At 40.8% G+C, this 19,556-nt stretch overlaps 1 protein-coding gene across 1 annotated transcript; it reads left to right on the forward strand.

The window, feature by feature from the left end:
• The first annotated feature begins 9,265 nt into the window (after positions 1–9,265).
• On the forward strand, positions 9,266–16,310 carry BCL2L14 (BCL2 like 14). Its single transcript, XM_075264206.1, has 5 exons — positions 9,266–9,876; positions 10,657–10,788; positions 12,118–12,179; positions 13,975–14,238; positions 16,220–16,310. The coding sequence occupies exons 1-5, from the start codon at positions 9,306–9,308 to the stop codon at positions 16,259–16,261; spliced, it is 1,071 nt and encodes a 356-aa protein (XP_075120307.1). The 5' UTR covers positions 9,266–9,305; the 3' UTR covers positions 16,262–16,310.
• The last annotated feature ends 3,246 nt before the right edge of the window (positions 16,311–19,556 follow it).

A 19,556-nucleotide genomic window follows, 5' to 3' on the forward strand; every position in this document is an offset into this window, starting at 1 on the left:
CGGAAAGCTGCACTGAATTCAGCACACTGTCGGCTTTCTAGCGGTGTATTAAACCGCATGTGCCCCAAATGGTGAAAGATCCTCTTTATGGATTAGGCACAACAGTGAGACGCAGTGTTTTTCATTGAGCTTTTGTCTCCAGCGCCCCGTTATCCCCCCTCGCCTGTGTCTGTTCAGTCTCATGGCCTTATTTCTGGAAATCCTGTATCTAATTGGTCTCAGCGGTGCCATGAGGTGCAGGACTCCCAGCAAGGAGGTGCCGGCACGAGACTAAATGGATACTGGCGGCGGACAATGGAGCAATTGGGGACAGGTGAAGGCACTTTTTATTTTTTTATTTTACACCTCCCGCCAGGCACATAGGTTGATCCAATTCCTGGACAAATCTTTAAAGGATTTATCCAACTTTATAATATTGATGGTCTGTCGTTAGGACAGGCCGTCAATATTACATCTGTGATGATACAACAGCCAGGACCTCTGCAGATCAGCTATTCCAGGACAGCGTGGCTATACAGTCCTATGAAAAAGTTTGGGCACCCCTATTAATCTTAATCATTTTTAGTTCTAAATATTTTGGTGTTTGCAACAGCGATTTCAGTTTGATATATCTAATAACTGATGGACACAGTAATATTTCAGGATTGAAATGAGGTTTATTGTACTAACAGAAAATGCGCAATATGCATTAAACCAAAATTTGACCGGTGCAAAAATATGGGCACCTCAACAGAAAACTGACATTAATATTTAGTACATCCTCCTTTTGCAAAGATAACAGCCTCTAGTCGCTTCCTGTAGCTTTTAATCAGTTCCTGGATCCTGGATGAAGGTATTTTGGACCATTTCTTTCTACAAAACAATTCAAGTTCAGTTAAGTTTGATGGTCGCCGAACATGGACAGCCCGCTCTCAAATGATCTGAAAACAAAGATTGTTCAACATAGTTGTTCAGGGGAAGGATACAAAACGTTGTCTCAGAGATTTAACCTGTCAGTTTCCACTGTGAGGAACATAGTAAGGAAATGGAAGACCACAGGGACAGTTCTTGTTAAGCCCAGAAGTGGCAGGCCAAGAAAAATATCAGAAAGGCAGAGAAGAAGAATGGTGAGAACAGTCAAGGACAATCCACAGACCACCTCCAAAGAGCTGCAGCATCATCTTGCTGCAGATGGTGTCACTGTGCATCGGTCAGCAATACAGCGCACTTTGCACAAATAGAAGCTGTATGGGAGAGTGATGAGAAAGAAGCCGTTTCTGCACGTACGCCACAAATAGAGTTGCCTGAGGTATGAAAAAGCACATTTGGACAAGGCAGCTTCATTTTGGAAACAAAAATTGAGTTGTTTGGTTATAAAAAAAAGGCGTTATGCATGGCGTCCAAAAAGAAACAGCATTCCAAGAAAAACACATGCTACCCACTGTAAAATTTGGTGGAGGTTCCATCATGCTTTGGGGCTGTGTGGCCAATGCCGGCATCGGGAATCTTGTTAAAGTTGAGGGCGCATGGATTCCACTCAGTATCAGCAGATTCTTGAGAATAATGTTCAAGAATCAGTGACGAAGTTGAAGTTACGCCGGGGATGGATATTTCAGCAAGACAATGATCCAAAACACCGCTCCAAATCCTCAGGCATTCATGCAGAGGAACAATTACAATGTTCTGGAATGGCCATCCCAGTCCCCAGACCTGAATATCATTGAACATCTGTGGGATGATTTGAAGCGGGCTGTCCATGCTCGGCGACCATCTAACTTAACTGAACTTGAATTGTTTGCCCAAAATACCTTTATCCAGGATCCAGGAACTGATTAAAAGCTACAGGAAGCGACTAGAGGCTGTTATCTTTGCAAAAGGAGGATGTACTAAATATTAATGTCACTTTTCTGTTGAGGTGCCCATACTTTTGCACCGGTCAAATATTGGTTTAATGCATATTGCGCATTTTCTGTTAGTACAATAAACCTCATTTCAATCCTGAAATATTACTGTGTCCATCAGTTATTACATATATCAAACTGAAATGGCTGCTGCAAATACCAAAATATTTAGAACTAAAAATGATTAAGATTAATAGGGGTGCCCAAACTTTTTCATAGGACTGTAGGTAATGGTAACATTTCTAGGAGCAGCGCTGTTCACTTTCCATACAGAGTGTAGCAGTAGGTTTAGGTAGTGTGTTGTTGCACAATGTATGGCAGGTGAGCAGCATGGCTCCCGAGATGGTATTACCTTTAGCTGCCCTGTCTCGGCATCGCTGGTCTGCAGGGTCCTGGTGGTGGGCCCCTAGAAACAATTCCACTGGTGGGCCCTAGACACCCCAGTCCGACCCTGCCGGCACGCGAGGGGTTAAGCGGCCGGCCGCTGTCAAAGCGGAAGTACCAGGTGCATCCATTCATTTCTATGGAGCGTGCTGATCCGAACAGTACTTGCTCATCTCTACTATCTATCTATCTATCTATCTCCTTTTGATGGAACTTACTAATACCTTATGCTGTTCTTTCATAGTGAACCTACCAGGATATTTTTCTTGTTATTACACCATATTTACGGTACTGTATATGATTCATTTTTAACCCTGCGACTAGTAGTGATTCATATAAAGAAGATGGCACAAATACAATATTTGTAAGGCTAAAGCTGGTCAATGAGCGGGCAAAGTGCAGTATACTCCATTAAATGACAGCTGGCCTTTGGCCTTTAGTTTCAGTACAATTTTATTAGTTTTCCCATAAATTTATCCACAGGACAGCATTAGGAATTTCCAGTATCAACAGTTGTTCGCCTAAATCAGAGATAAGATAAGAGATAAGATAATCCTTTAATAGTCCCACAATGGGGAAATTTCAGTGATACAGTTTCATAGATGGTACAGTAGTATATAACAAGAGAGAAACACATACAAGCTTGTGGCAGATAGAGAAATCCTAGGAATCATAGCAACTAAAAAAGAAAGAAACACAGACACACTGCAGGATCATTTAGTTCTCTGTGCGGAGTGATGTTGATAATACGGCCCGACTGTGGTTGGAGGACATGAGGAGGGGGGTCACAGCATGTAGATATAACAGGCAAAAAACGTTTTGCAGAGGTGGGGGACATATACAGCTATCATGATAACATGTGGTAGTTTCTTTGGTAGGTAGTGAGATCTCATGCTCACAGCTGATAGTTCAGTATCTTGCATCAGCACTATTGTCCATTAACCACAAAATATGCCCCAAATGTCCTTCATCACAAGCCCTCCTCCTCCTCCTTTCTTCTTACCACTGTGTTCTACTGCCCAGAGAGGTCTGAAGCCATCCAGGTAGACAGGGTGCTGCTCTCTTGCCAAGCTTCCATAAACTTATGGGGTAGGGGGGTGATGGTAGGTTCCCAGGCTGTAACAGAGTCCCACGTGTCCACAGTAAAAGAAAGAAATTCCAGTCAGCTGTAGGCATCTTCACACATCAGCAATAAACACCAAAAATCATCTCCTTGAAAAGAAGTCCACACTTCCATGCAGGTTTCTCCTCCATGCCGCATGGTGTCCATGCTGTCCTTAGCTCCTGGGGGGGATGGTAACAGGCACATGTGCAAACAGGAAAACTCCAGCTGATTCAGGTCTTGAGTCTTGTCCATAGACAAGAATAGAAGCAAAAGGAAAAAAATACTCCACAGGGTCTTCCATTCAATTTATAGTTGCTAATTCATAGTGCTAGTTTGCTTGGTTAGAGGATTCTTATAGATACAGACAAAAAGAGTGAAAAAGGAAGATAAAGGTTGCTCCCAGCTTGGAGCTCTGTATCGAGGCAGCCACTCAGTGCAGCGCCATCTTACAGATGTGGCTAATGGCTAGTTTTTGGGGTAAGGCCAGTATCAGACAGAAATACTTGAGCCACATTTTAACATCTTTCCTAAAAAAAAACCCCAACACTGACAACCCCATAAAAGGCGCAGTCTTATTGCAAGTCTTACATGTATTAAAATACATGGAGCTCGAACAGACATGTGAAAACAAAGTGACAGAACCCAAAGTAAGTCATCATAAAACAATGCAGCATATGAATGATTAAAAGTAAATCTAGGTGACAAAATATACAATAAATGTGGAAAAATAAAATTAAATGTGAGGACTGTATGTAACCTACTATTAAAACTAGGGTAGGTCTACTTCTGCCATCTTGACTCCAGCCAGCGTTGTCACAACATGGCTGCAGAAAACGTTGGCATTATAACATGGAAAATATATAAAAGAATGAATAAATAAATGAATGAAAAATGGAAATTATTATATCCAGTAAGTGATGTATCTCATATTGTTTTATTCCATTTCTCTGCTTGAACCATTTTTTCCTAATTTCTGAAAACACCTTTAGGCCGTGGTCCCCACATTGCAAAAATTCTGCATTTTATTGTACCTGCAAAGTGGATGAGATTGTGGCTAATCCCATTCACACGTTGCAGAAAAAATCTGCAGTAGAAAAGTTGATAATGCAGCGACATGAGGACGTATGATAGATATTTGGAATGTCTGAATGGGTTTCGACGAGATGAAGTATATTGGGCTTTGGAGACATATTGAAAGGCCCTCTTTAAGCTTGTCAACCAATGCCACCATAAATCAATGCTTCAGACATTTTTTATTTTTTTTTTTTAATGATGGCCAACTGTGCAGTTATAACTGAAGAAGTGAAAATATTAATAATAATAATAATAATAATAATAATAATAATAACAACAATAGAACCAGGTTCACATTTGTCTAGGTTATGCTGCTAACAAATGAAGTCAGCAACTGAACTTGATCACTGCACGCTTTCTCATTTGACCAGTCAGACAAGTTGAGTATCAGTTCCTATTGTTGACAGCCAACACCTTTTAGTGCGAAGCACATGCCAAACAAACGTCAGAGAATTTTATTACACAAGAGGTTGCACTAGTTAAAGAAGCAGTATTCAATATGTACAGGTACTTTTAATGTTCCTTTCTAAGCTCTGGAGGCCAGGGCCAGACAATTTGTCTGTAAAAGGAATGGGGGAAAAGGGGAGGGGGCCGGTGAACCCTGCCTACAGAAAATGGTTATACAGATCATGCTTTTTTCTGTACCGTTCTTGCTCTGTTAGGTAAAACAGAATGAAAGCTCAGCACTGATCAATGATACTACAAGTTGATATCACAGCTTTTGCATTTGCATGTTGGAATTTTTGTAAGTGTTATGATAGATTGCTTGTACAATTGTTCTACCCCTGTGGGCAGCCCACCTCCTCTATACATAAAGAGATGATTTTGATGATTTTTAAAGTAAGATGTGACAAACAAAGCAAAATATTGTGTAGTTCAATTAACTTCTTCCTGCTGGGGTAAGTTTTTTTTTTTTTTTTTTTTTTATGTATGCAGTGGGGGTAACTGAAAGGGGACATGAAACTGTGGGGACGATGGGGGGGAGGCATGAAACTGGTCTTGAAACTATGGGGCAATCTGGAGGGGATATGAAACTGTGGGGCAATCTGGAGGGGGACATGAAACTGTGGGAGCAACTGGACAAGAATATGAAAAGGTGGGGGCAACTGGAGGGGACGTTATAAAATAATATAATATCTGAGGGGCTACAGGAGGTGGGACAGGTTAATACCTTAAGGGCCACGGGGGAGAGGACAGGATAAATTGTGATACATGCAGGGGCCTTTGACTGTGTGATGGGTCACTGATTGACATTATATTGTATGGGGCCACTAAGGAGGCATTATACTGTGTGATGGCCTCTAAAGGGCATTCTAATTTGTGTGGGTCACGTATTTCTAAGTGGTGGTTATGTGGGGTACTTATGATACCTTTGCACTGGGCCCACCAATGTGTTAAAACAGCCTTGCCTGCCACAGCCATTTTCATGCGAATCCCATGCCCACCTTGTGGTAAAAACTTAGTAGACTGGGCATTTTTTGACACAGGTACACCTAATGTGTATGTGCTTTACTTTATTAACTTTTGTATGTGTTCTAGGGAAAGGAGATGATTCAATATTTTTTTTCTATTTTTTTTTTTTTAGGATTCTTTAACCCCCACAGGAGGTCTGATCACAAACAGTATAAAAGCTTATATTGGCCTAAAATATATTGTGTTAACATTGTCAGGGCTCCTAGGACTCTATTTCTGTTTCTTGGCTGCTGATACACAAACTCAGCCGTAGCTATGTAAAAGTGACACTGACATGTATGTCAATGGGAAAACAGAGGGTAAGCAGTAGATACAAACTCCGACTTTAACCACACACTGTGCTCAGTGGCGTAATAGGAATGGCGGGGCCCTGTGGCGAACTTTTGACATGGACCCCCCAAACCGCCTTTCTTTTTGATGATACAGAACCTGAGCCATTATATCATACTTACATTTTATTAAACTTGTGCTATTTTATTTAATTGCTAGGAAAACAGACTACTGTTATGATGTCAAGTTTACAACACTTGTATTTTTGATCTCCTCTACATTTACTGTACAGCAAAATTGCAGCATCTATTGTTATCTGTTAGCAGCCATTTTATACTAAAGAAAGACTGACTGCAAACTGGAGTTACCGGCAAGGAGTTCAGAAAATGTTTGGGGTGAGGATCAGGAAGCAGATACCAGTGGGGAACTTGAGCTATGTTAGGCGGAATTTGCATTGCACCGGCATCCCGTTGGGCATTCCTCTCCGGATTAGGCCTGAATGAATGGGCCTAATCTGGAGGGAGCCTCGCGCTGTGGATGCCACAGCTGAGTAAGCTGCGGAATCCGTGGCAAGATAGGGCAGTTTGCTTCTTTTTTCCACTGCTAGCTACTGGAAAAAAGAAGCGAGCGGCTCCCATGGAAGTTAATGGGAGCCGTTTTTGGCAGCAGATTTAGAGGCGGATTCAGCGTCAAAAACTCTGTGTGAACTAGCCCTTAGTACCGAAGCAATAGGTGATCAGTGGGGTAAGTATGACTGTTTTTTTAAATCTTTTCACTATTTTGAGTCCGTTTAAAAAAATATTGTCCGTTTAACACATTTGGCTAGTATATTAACATATTTGAACATAAAATACTAACTTTGTCTAAAATGTTGCCGACAGCTAAATGGTTTCCAGGAACAGTGAAGGTAAATCTCTTTTTATGGTCACTGAATGAATGATTGACTGTCAGCAGCACTTTTGTAGGAAGCTGCAAACAGCACAGTCTAGCCAGGGGCAAACTGACTTCCCAGAAATGATGCCTCTGTCTAAACAGCCCTTTGTTATCTATCGCTATCATGCAAAACAGGTTTAGTTTTATCATTATAGTTCTAAGGAACAGAGCTCATGGCAATAAGGAAGTATATTTCACAAAGCACCAGAAGGAGCTTTCTATGCATTGCTGGGAAACCACAGGAGGCTGGCCGTCTATCTAAGCTCTACCTGCTCATTGGTGGCTTATTAATAGGGACTGAGATCACCTTGATGTACTTAAGCATTACTGTACACACAGGGAAGCAGATGTCAAATGACATACAACTCACAGCAAGGAAACTAACACGTTCCACACGTTATCATGGAAGCAAATAGGTGAGTCTCACAGATCAAAATACAGTTTTACACAAAGAATTTTGTTGTTTCTCTTCTACTTTGACCTGTATGATATAGAAAGATTTATTCTATGTGGTTGTGTTCAGATATATATTATATATTGAGTATAATTATATGGACTTATCAAAAAAGTTTCTAGGGCTACATGCACACGACCAAGTCAGTAAAGACAGTACACATGACACATGGATTCACTGACCAATATATTGAAAATGAATTGACAGAGCCGCAAGTATGGACAGATATAGGACCTACTCCACATTTTGCATTTCTTCAATTCAGCCCCGGACTTGCAGCCACAAAAACTACAGCTGTGTATGTGGACCCATTGAAGTGTATGGGTCCATATTTATGTTTGCAATTGTGGATAACAAGTACAGTCGTGTGCATGAGGTCTTACGCTATGTTTGCACTAGTATTCAGGTTTCCGTTCCTCGGGTCAACCTGGGGAGCTGAAAAATGGAAACCCAGTTCACGTAAAAAGTGGTTACCGTGGAAACTCACAGAGCCCATAGAATATAATGGGGTCCACCAGGTTTCTGCCTGAAAAATGCAGAGAGAAAAGTCCTACTTGCAGGACCTTTCTCTCTGCATTTTTGAAGCAGAATGGGGAGCGGAATCCCCGAACGTAGAGCGAGCGCTGGTGTGGATGTAGTCTTACACTGTAAATGTATTTTAAGGCTCATTCACATCTGCGCCCTGTCTCCGTTCTGCGGGTTTCCGCTTCCTGCACAAACTAGAGGCAGGAGATGGAAACCTGCAGGAGTCTCTCACCCATTCATTTGAATGGGTTTGAAAGCTGTCCAGCCATGAGCGGCAGTGAGCGTTTTATGCTCTCCGCCGCAAAACCGTTTTTTTAAATCCGGACACAGAGTCGGACATGCAGTACTCTGTGTCAGGTTTAAAAAAAAAAACGGTTTCGCGGCGGAGAGCATAAAACGCTCACGGCCAGACCCGGACTGTGGTTTCCATCTTCTTGCATGCAGAAGACGGAAAACACAGAATACCCGAATGCAGGTGTGAACCTAGCGTTAGCAGTAACTTATTTATTAGTTGGATACTTGCTGCTTCACAATATATATACATTTTGTTTCATTAAGTCATATGAATAGTGCAAGATGTTGTATACAAAGTGTTAGCATGATCACAATTGATCTCATATGTCATAATAACCATAAAACATCATACTTCTGAGCTAATACATGACATGCGTGATAAATGACCCAATACAATAGCTTTAGTTACTATGTTGTTGTTGAATTACTAAAGTAGACTAATAATGGACATTATTCCTCTGCAATACCTAAAAATGTATCCTTTTATTGGCTGTGGAAGCGTCATACATGTATGCAGATTAGTTTTTTTTCGTTATGTGCATTCATATAAATTCCAGTGACTCTTCTAGGCAGTATACAGTGTAAATACATCGATGCAAATATTTTTATTATTCATATCAAGAATAGCACCAGAGGCAATGGACAAAAACTATGTGAATTTAAAGGAAAAAAAAAAAAAAATATATATATATATATATATATATATATATATATATATATATATAAATAATGTGAACTATATTTGGTTTTCAATGAGCCAAAGCTGAAGTGCTGCAGAATAGCAACATATACCATTGGCAGGAAGCTGTTTCTACATTTCCCCTCAATACATGTGACGACTTGTGATAATTTTTGGTTTTGGTTTTCGTACAGACAAAATGAGGAAGAAGCAGCAGCGAGCAGCGACCCAAAGATGGAGAGAAAACAAAGAGGGAAATTTGTTTCTTTAACCAAGCAGGAAGCTAAAATTGTGCTGGAAACATATATAAAACGCAGCCTAAGCAGCCGTGAAGTGAAAAGAACTGGATCTAAGAAAAATAAAAGAGTGCAAAGGTCCGTCAGTGATGTCACTAGGTTCACAAGTAGAGAAAAAAGTAAGATCACTGTCGTACCTCCAGCTGCAGTACAAGGGACAGAAAAGAAAGACCGGTGTGAGACCTGTGTGTCACCACCCGAGCCCATCGCCAAGGCCAAAACAGTCAAGAAACAATCATGGTTCAAGAGCTTTCTAAACCATCTCTTCAAAAAAGACGACAACAGTTCTGAGCAAATTGTATCTGTGGTCAATAAAGTAGCCCAAGACTCAGTGGCCTCTTCTACTGAAGGACATTCAGATCAGACGACAAAGAAAAACAGCTTTCGAAAAGCTAGCATCCGAAAAGTGCTTTCTTTTAAGAAGAATAATGCAGATGAAAGGTTGAAAAGACCAAACAATCTTCCATTGAAACGGATCTATAAACCATGTCCAGTTCAACCACGTAAGTGTTTGTCATTTATATCAAATATATATATGTGTGTATATATATCAGTGTTCCAAGTTATTATGCAAATTATATTTTTCTCAATTTTTTTCTAAATGGGTGATGTAAATAACAGTATAATGTCCAAATCTTCAACCATTAGAGTATAAATCAAATTTTATTTGACAAACCTCCCAATGAGTAGACCCCAGAGTATAATGATAAAATTTTTGCAATATCTTTAATGAACACCGTAGAGGCCACCTTGTGACATTATACTGTGTGAACGGTCCACTTTGTGACATTATACTGTGTGGAGGAGCCGCTATGTGATATTATACTGTGTGGAGCGGCTACTATGGGAAATTATACTGTGTGCAGGTGCCACCTTGTGACATTATACTGTGTGGAGGGCCTGCTATGGGACGTTATAATGTGAGGAGGAGCTCCTATGTGATATTATACTGTGTGGAGAGGCTGCTGTGGGAAATTATACTGTATGGAAGGACCACTATGGGACATTATAATGGGTGGAAGGGCCACCCCACTATGCAATATTATATTGTCTGGAGACCACTTTGGGTATAGTGTGTAAATGGTGCATAATACAATGTGGGGACTAGGAAAGGGGGTGCTGTGTCATGTGAGGGTGAGGCCCTAAGTCAAAAGTTTGCTGTGGGGACCAGTCTTTGCTAGTTACGCCTGTGGGTAGGTGGCAGAGAGCTCCATTCTTGTGCTAGGTGTGGGTATTTTAAAATACATCATGTTAAACAGCTAAACATTTATAAAATGCAATCTATTCAGGTGACAAGAATGAAGGTTGTTACTATGAACAAGTATCTGCCGAGATTGAGAATCTTGTAAAAGATACTGAAAACTTGGACATTGGTGGAAGAACCCAAAGCTTCAGTGGAGATTTAAATACACATGACCTGGGTAAGATCACTTAATTGACTACCTTTTCACTAAGCTATATGGCATAGTCCCAAATGGACTCTTTTGCCCCATTTATACGCTAAATATACTACCATGATTATTTTGGCAAAGGTGTTATATCAGCTTAAATTTTCTTCATAATTTATGTAGCATGGAATGGTCTAGTATCTCCCACACCTCAAAAAACAAACAGCTTTATATAGTAAGAACCCGGTATTTGTGGTTAATAGGTTCTAAGACTACCTGCGGATACTAGAAACCTTCGATAGCATAAAACACTATTCTGCACAATGCACAGAGCCAGAAGCAGATATGCACTGATAGAGGCCTGGTCACGGCACAGTATAAAGAATCACCCGTTTCTTTCTTTGTACATTGCTCAGAGTGGCGGTTGTACATTGATGGAGTGGGGGTTGAGTATGGGCCTCCAACGATTCTATATTAATGAGCTATCCAATGGATAGGTCATTAATATAGGCCTTGCATAACCCCCTGCTGCTAACTGTGGTTAAGTGAAGCCACGGTTAACAAAACCGCAGATACTGTATATTCAGTTACATCAAATATCATCACTGAAAAAGTAGGAACAAAAGTAGGAACTAAACAACATATGACTACTAGAGATGAGCGAGTAGTACTCGATCGAGTAGGTATTCCATCAAATACTACGGTATTCGAAATACTCGTACTCGATCGAGTACCACTCGCTATTGGAATGTAAAAGTTCAATGCAGAACCAGCATTGATTGGCCAAATGCTATACAGTCGGCCAATCAACGCTGGTTCTTCTCCTACCTTTAGAAGTCTTCTCCGTGCAGCTTCCCCGCGGCGTCTTCCGGCTCTGAATTCACTCTGCCAGGTATCGGGCCTGGGCAGAGCCGACTGCGCATGCCCGCTTGTAGTGCGGACATGCGCAGTCGGCTCTGCCTAGGCCCGATGCCTGGCAGAGTGAATTCAGAGCCGGAAGACGCCGCAGGGACGCTGCACGGAGAAGACTTCTCGGAGGATCCAGCCCGACCCTCACACGTAGACTTTGTAAGTGTAATTTGATCGAACGTTGCCTACCCCTGAAATGATCATTTTCCCCCCATAGACTATAATGGGGTTCGATATTTGATTCGAGTAGTCGAATATTGAGGGGATACTCGAAACGAATATCGAATCTCGAACATTTTACTGTTCGCTCATCTCTAATGACTACCCTTAAGCAGCAGTCGCCAGGAAATACAACATAACTGTGTATGCATATTCAGGCAAATTCAGTTTTATGCAAATGTGAACTTTTTCATGTTAGAAATAATTTTTTTCTGCTGTTATTTTTTCCTCCAGAATTTACAATTAAGAAGATTGTTACTATACTTCAAATGGAAGGTGATGCATATGACAGAAAGGTATGTAATAAATCCAATGAGCAGGTCTATTGTAATGGACCATCAAAATATAGGTCATGTCCTATTGTTGGCTGCTTTCAAGGACCCCTCCATAAATGCAAAATGGGGGATCTGTGGAAATGGCTGCTAGACAGATGTGAAAAATGGATGTTTGAAAAAACGGTGGTGTGAATGTAACCTAATAGTTGAATAATATTTTCAAAAAGAGTTATGAGGGATGTCACCACTCTCCATATGTAAATGTGTCTACCAGCAGATATTGTTGTACTGCAGGAGGGGACAATTACATGTGTATATATAAATATATACAGCCCCATAAAAATACTTTTGAGCACTTTCTTAATTTGCCTTTAGTGATAAGTCCAACGATCATAGAAAAAATGCGCTAAAAATTTAATAACTGGTTAAAAAACATGTTATAATACATTGTATTCATTTTCATGAACCCTGTATTTGCAGTTTAGAATATTACCGTATTTTTCGGACTATAAGACGCCCTTTTTTTCCCCAAAATTTGGGGGGAAAAGAAGGGTGCGTCTTATAGGCCGAATGTGGCGCCTGGCATCCGCTGTAATAGAGAGGCGGAAGCCGGCAAGTGATAGACGCCATTACAGGTGCCGGGGCCTGCGACATCGCTGCGCTCCTCTGCCCTGCATGAAGCCAGCAGCAGCTCCTCCGTCCCCCCGCCGCTGGCTTCATGCAGGGCAGGGCAGGGCAGCGATGTCTCAGGCCCCGGCGTCTATCCCTCCCCGGCATCCGCCTCTCTAGTACAGCGGATGCCGGGTCTGCAGTCTGTATCAGCGGCCTCTTCTCCCCCGGGGCCGGTCCCCACCGGCCCCGTACCTGTAAAGTTGCAGGCCGGCTCCTGCGCGGCGGTATCGCAGGAGCCGACCTGTTCGGGTGACAGCCGGGAGCCTAATGAGGCTCCCAGGCCTGTCACTGCTATATATTAGTATTGCGGCTGGGTCTATGACCAGCCGTAATACTAATACACAGAATGTCCCATAGACGGCAATACAGTTGTATTGCCGTCTATGGGACTTGCAATCAAGTGACCGCAGGCTCAAGCCCCGGGGGGGGGGGGGGGGGGAATAAAATAGTTTAAAAAAAAAAAGCTTTAAAAATATATAATAAAAATATGAAATAAATAAAAGTAATCACCTCCTGTCCCTAGAATATATATATAAAAGTAGAAAATCATATATAATAAACCACTGGGTTTTTTTTTCAATAAAAGGTGATCTAAGCAATAGATATTCCCCAAAATGGTATAACTAAAAAGTACTTCTGGACCCGCAAAAAAAAACTCTATGCATCCCCGTACAGCTGCAGGGTCACCTGTCAATGTGGCCTTGCAGCTGTTGCAAAACTACAACTCCCATATATTAAATATTTTACCAGTTTTTGCTTCAAAATTTTTTTTCCCTATTTTCCTCCTCTAAAACCTGGGTGCGTCTTATAGTCCGAAAAATACGGTACTTTGTATTGCATAATATGTTAAATTCTAAGGCTCCTTTTACATGGATAGACGTTAAAAAAAAGTTGATCAGTGGTTATTTTATGGGCCTTTACACTACCCAATGTAAATTAATATGAGCTATTAGCACAAAGGCTCCAGCGTCACATAACAAAAGACTGTATTATAAATGGACAAAGGTAGGTGGGAGGTATTATTACAGATTTTGCATGGGGAAAGGGATATAAAATAACACCTAATATGACAATAAGAAGTAAAGAACTTGATCTAAAAGAAATAATAATGTATAACTATTTCTTTTTTTCATCATCTCTGCAGATTAAAGAAGATCCTTCCCTCAACAACTTTTTCAGAGATTTCTCATACAATTCATTTAAGCAACTGGCTGATGTCTATGTTGACCAAGGCGTCAAAAAGAAGGACTCAGATACAACTTCCGAGGATATGAAATTTGCATTCTCCATTCACTTTACAAAGCAGGTTGTAGGACTCTCTACCCACCCTGTAAATAGAATCATGGGCTTTGGAGACAAGTATCTTCAAGACACATTTACATGGCTTTCATACAGTAGGGAAAATCTGGTAAGTGATCCGTATGAAAAATCCTAAAGGCTTAAAGATTATCTAAATTAATACAATGGCAGAAGTTTACAAAAGGGCAATTCAGTCATAATCTTCATATGAGGTTGACTTGTTGGAATGATTCAAAATAACACAAAAGGGACAAAAGTCTTCCAAATCTGCTGATTGGTATTAATATGTTACAGCATATACCCTCAGCCCAAAATAAGATAAAGAAACATGGTGGTCTTCCCATGCAAATAAGATTAATAGGACAGGTGACATATCAGTTAATAATGACTTTTCTTCATTTAGAGCACAGACATCTTGGATAAGTTGATTGTGGCACTGAAAAGAATGAGTGTTCATTTCTGGCATACAGTAGCTGAGTAACCTGTGCTGAAAATAGCACATTATCACTGAGTCACCCACACACAATAACAGTGCCATTTCCTATATGTGGTAACATACAACTCCAAGTAACTTAAGGTCAACCTATGTCAATTAGACTGGTAATAGGAAGAGAATGGTAGAAGGAAATAGGGCAAGGTTATTATTGTAATTAAGATATCTGTGTCAAATAATCATATAGTGTCTCAATCCACTAATAGACATGTGATGGGCGTTTCATCAACATGATCGAAAATTAAAGGGGGTGTCCAGTTTCAGCAAATAAATGTTGTTGATTGTATGCTAAAAATGTATACAATTTTCCAATATACTTTCTGTATCATGATCATGTTTTTATGCAGTGCAGATTTAAGAAAAGAAATTCCACATGTCCAATATAGGTTCTCATGTTTTACAATCCACACCTGGTCTTGGCTTTAAAAACTGTTTTTTTATTCTGAACGTGTGTCCTTTCCCTGTATGGAGTACCAGGGTTTTACATAGTGGATCTAAGAAAGCACATGGATGCAGTGCTACATCAATGCCATTGTCCCTTTAGTCTCAAGACTAGTAGTGGAGTTTAGACCACCTCTAATGATAAAGTATTGATTTAAAGATATGCCATCACCTTAGCAGATAGTAAGATTGGAAAATCCTTTAAGGAAATGAAATTCTAAGCTGAGAAGTCACTAGAATTATTGATATTTATTCTCTTCTTGTTAAAGGGAGTTTGTCACCACTGTGAACCCTATTAATCAGTAACACAGATAGGTCAGGCTCACCTGAATGTATCACTTTTTTCCCATGAAAATGTGTGCCTCCATTGCAGAGATATTCATTTATTTCACAATATGCAAATGAGTAGTCTGCAGCGCCAGTGGCGTAACTAGGAATGGCGGGGCCCCGTGGCGAACTTTTGACATGGGCCCCCCCCGCCAACCGACGCCGAAGACCTCGACCGACCCCCTCCTCCGCACTCTATTATGTCCATTAGTGGCCCCTGCACACAGTATTATCCCCCACAGTGGCCCCTGCACACAGTATTATACCCCATAGTGGCCCTGCACACAGTATTATGTCCCATAGTGGCCCCTGCACACAGTATTATGTCCCATAGTGGCCCCTGCACACAGTATTATGTCCCCTTAGTGGCCCCTGCACACAGTATTATGTCCAGGATCGGCAAGTAAATAAGGCCCGTAATGGCCAATTTAAAAAAAAAAAAAACGCAGCGGTAGCGACTGTCACTGGGCCCCCTAATGGCCCGGGCGCTGTGGCAGCCGCCTCCGCTGCCTCTATGGTAGTTACGCCCCTGTGCAGCGCCAAGAATGAATCTGTTACATCAAACTACTGTGCCACACATTGCTCTAATATGCCCTGCTTACCCCCTCCATTCTTTGATTGACAGGGGCAGGGAGCTAGCCATGTGTCATATAGCAGTTTTTGGAGCTCCACTTTGCTCATTTGCATATTCATAGATGTATGACCCATCCAACTGTGTTGCTGGTTTCACATGCTTGACCCTGTGACACACTCCCTTTAAATACTGTATTGTTAAGATGTTACATATTTACTTACCTTTTATTTTTTTCTTGTCTTTTTTTGTCCCTAGGCTGTCGATCTTGATCCAGAAGCGTGTATTAGCCCTGACTGAGAACAGCTCTCATTACTAGCTGCCCATGATGCTGGCACAGGGCAACTTCATTTAGTCAATGTAATATATTCATTATACTATATGTAATATTACTGCTGGCTCAGTATGTATAGACTTTAAATATTCTAAATGAAACTAATACTGTTAGGTATTTAAGCATTTTGTGAGAGGAAACTCTATAAGGCCAGGGGCCCCATGATGCGTAAACTCTGCATTTTGTATGACATGTAAAGTGGATTGGATTCTGGCTAATTGCAGAAAAAAATCTGCAGCCGAAATGCTGCAATTTCAAAACCGTTGCGTATTTGCGTTTGCCCTATAGGCATAATAAGGGCAGAGAGCCTGCAGAGGAAAAAAATGTGATGCATTTCTGCCACATTCTTTTCTGCAGCGGTTTTTGGCTACAGTTCGACATGTGGAGCCTTAGTCTAAAGGACCTTGTTAATGTGGACTGAGAATTATTACATTCCACTGGATTTAAGTCCAAGTGAATTACAAAGCTACTTTGTACATGAAAAACATGTAAAAATATATATTTTCTGGAGACGTTGATATATGTTACTGTTGGCATATGTTGACATTCTGACTTGAACTAAAAATGTATGACTTTTTTTCACGCCTTGCATGCACTTGTACTAAACTGCAATGTAATAAAGCCAAGCACTTTATAGGATTATATATTAACTTTTGTCTCTTTGGACATTCTGTAGTGTTTACATTGTATAAATCTTATGTACATAAATTATTTTGTAGACAATGTATTTTGTATATGAATTATGTAACTGTAAAACAGTTGCACTTGTTATTGAGTTTAATAAAAATTGAACAACAAATACAGTTTCTAACAGTCTTTGCTTGTGGACACATGACCTTTAGTCCCAGTGTTAGTTTTGCAGTCTGGACATTTATTACTTTCAATGAGTAACCAAAGGGGTATCTGTGCACTTCACCAGAGCCATAAGTATCGGGAGCCTACAACTGGGAGTCCCAGTTAGGTCAGGCATGCCAATTACTCTTACACAGCTTATTATAGCAATTTTACCCTGGAGAATAAGTAGTCTAAAAATATAGTTTAAAACTATATAATTAAAAAAAAAATCCAAGTTTCACTAAATTTGAAACAATGGTCCAAATTTATTAAAACTGGCATGTTGTAGGCTAGCCTTAATAAAGGCCCGACAAGTGCAGGACATGGCGGATATCTCTGACATTGATGCCAATTTGAAATGATTAGAAACCTAGCTTGGGTTATAATGAATATCCTCACTTCCTTCCCACATTCGTACAAAGTGGCAGGTGAGAGATTGGTAAATCTGTTTATATATGAGATATCTATACCTATTAAGCTACATACTCTGCAGCGCTGTGCGGAGACTGCTGGCACTTCCCCCACTGCAATCCGGATTTTTGCTTCCGGGTCTTAAGAAGCAGGCCAGAACTTCCACAGCGTTGTGCTGGACGGGGAGGACTTCTCGTTATAGCCTAGCGGCGGACCGCACCACCGCTGGCTATTCAGTTGTACTCGCTGGTTCTAGTATCAAGCGTTCCTTCTGTCCTGATTGCCTGTGTTTTTTACCCTTTGCCTTGACCTTTGACCCTGCCTCTGCCTCCTGATTTCGTACTGTGCCTGTTCATGTTAATGACCCAGGCTTGCTTCCCGCACCCTGAACTCCACTTTGTACTTTGCTACTGCTCCTGTTATTGACCCAGCCTGCCTGATGTTCCCTTTGAATTTCCCACTGTACTGCTTTGCGCTCTTGTTGACGACCCGGACCATACGACTACGATTTACTCTCTACTGCCATCTGCCTCAGCCTTCTGGATCCCTCGACCAACACAGCAACTTGAAAAACATCTGCTGGTAAAAGATCTCAGTGTCTGGTTCTACTGTGATTTGTGGTGCGCTGATTGTTTGGCATTTCCGGACGTGTGCTGCTCTGCCCAGCAGTGCTGCCAACTCCATCCCCACCCTCTGGAGCTCTGGTGAACACCATTGTGGGGTTGGAGTTGGTGTGGCCCAGGGGGTTTTGGACACAAGGTGCTGTGTTAACCATTTTAATAGGTGTATCTAGTTTTGGTTCTCACTTTGACTCTTGACTGCATCTGCTATCCTAACAATGTGTATTGAAGCCCCCATTTACCATGTGCTATATATAATACTTGTGTCTTGTGTTGTACAGAGCTTCAAAAGTTGCTTACATTTTTTACATTTATTGAACAGGCAGCCATTTTTATGCCTCTCACATTTTACAATGTACAATTTCTCAACTCATCATTTACATTTTTGCACAAAACCCAGGGAATGGTTTGTTTAGTCTTCTTGTGAGGTTTTTTTTTCCAGTCTGATCTACCTACAAGAGTTCACTGCACAAAAACAATATAGGTTATGAATAAATATACCAAAAGTATAGCACGTCTATTGGAGGAATAGGTATAACCCATCATAATTCAATCCTACCTCCCTCCCTCATTAAGCCCTTCAAACCTAGCATGTCTTAAACCACAAACATAGATATACAAACACAAAACTGGAACAGGCCAGATGGTTATCGACACTCAACATATCCAACTACAGGTTCAAATATATACCTTTATTAACACAATGTTAAAATTATATACATCAATATAGAGAAATACACATATACTGGACAGATGCAAAACACCGTATAAAACAGTACACATAGATGAATCTTAGTGAAATAGTATTGCACATATATATAGTAAGATGAACTACACCTGATGCAACCTCCACAAACAATTTATTAAATAATCACACTACCCAAATGCAGCTAAACTACTCTCCTAGTATTGACTAAGCATGTATATAGTCATAATATCCTGATTGCAGAAAGAACACTCTCCTTAATTCCACATAAAGTCAGAAAATGACCAATAATATGTATTTCCGAAGCAGGAACAGGGATAAACCCATGTTTACAACATATTGTCATCAGGGAGGCAGAGCCGCAGGTATAATGCACACATAATGTAAAATACAATAAGAATAGGTCTACATCAAGAGGAAATATGCCATCTTACCCATATAGAATCACTGTGATGTAAAGCAAGAACACCTAGTGTCTGTTTGTCAGCCCGCCGCACATTTCGGCACGCTAAGCCTTCTTCCGGGGGTGGAGTTTATGTGGGACATAGAGGGTTTAAATATCCTAGAAATAATTAACCCAACCAATCAAAGACTCCTGATCTCAACACATGGTGTATACAATGATGCACACCTGTGCACCATTCAAAATGGTACGAGTAGTGCCGATAAGGAAAGAGACGTACGAGTGGT

The sequence above is a fragment of the Leptodactylus fuscus genome, chromosome 2 (assembly GCF_031893055.1).
Source record: "Leptodactylus fuscus isolate aLepFus1 chromosome 2, aLepFus1.hap2, whole genome shotgun sequence".
In the NCBI taxonomy this organism is placed as follows: domain Eukaryota; kingdom Metazoa; phylum Chordata; class Amphibia; order Anura; family Leptodactylidae; genus Leptodactylus; species Leptodactylus fuscus.

Coding starts and splice junctions, on each gene's coding strand:
- BCL2L14 (XM_075264206.1), top strand. CDS start 9,306: ATGGAGAGAAAACAAAGAGGGAAATTTGTTTCTTTAACCAAGCAGGAA. Junction 10,789..12,117: donor TTTAAATACACATGACCTGG/GTAAGATCACTT, acceptor TTTTTCCTCCAG/AATTTACAATTAAGAAGATT. Junction 14,239..16,219: donor CATACAGTAGGGAAAATCTG/GTAAGTGATCCG, acceptor TTTTGTCCCTAG/GCTGTCGATCTTGATCCAGA.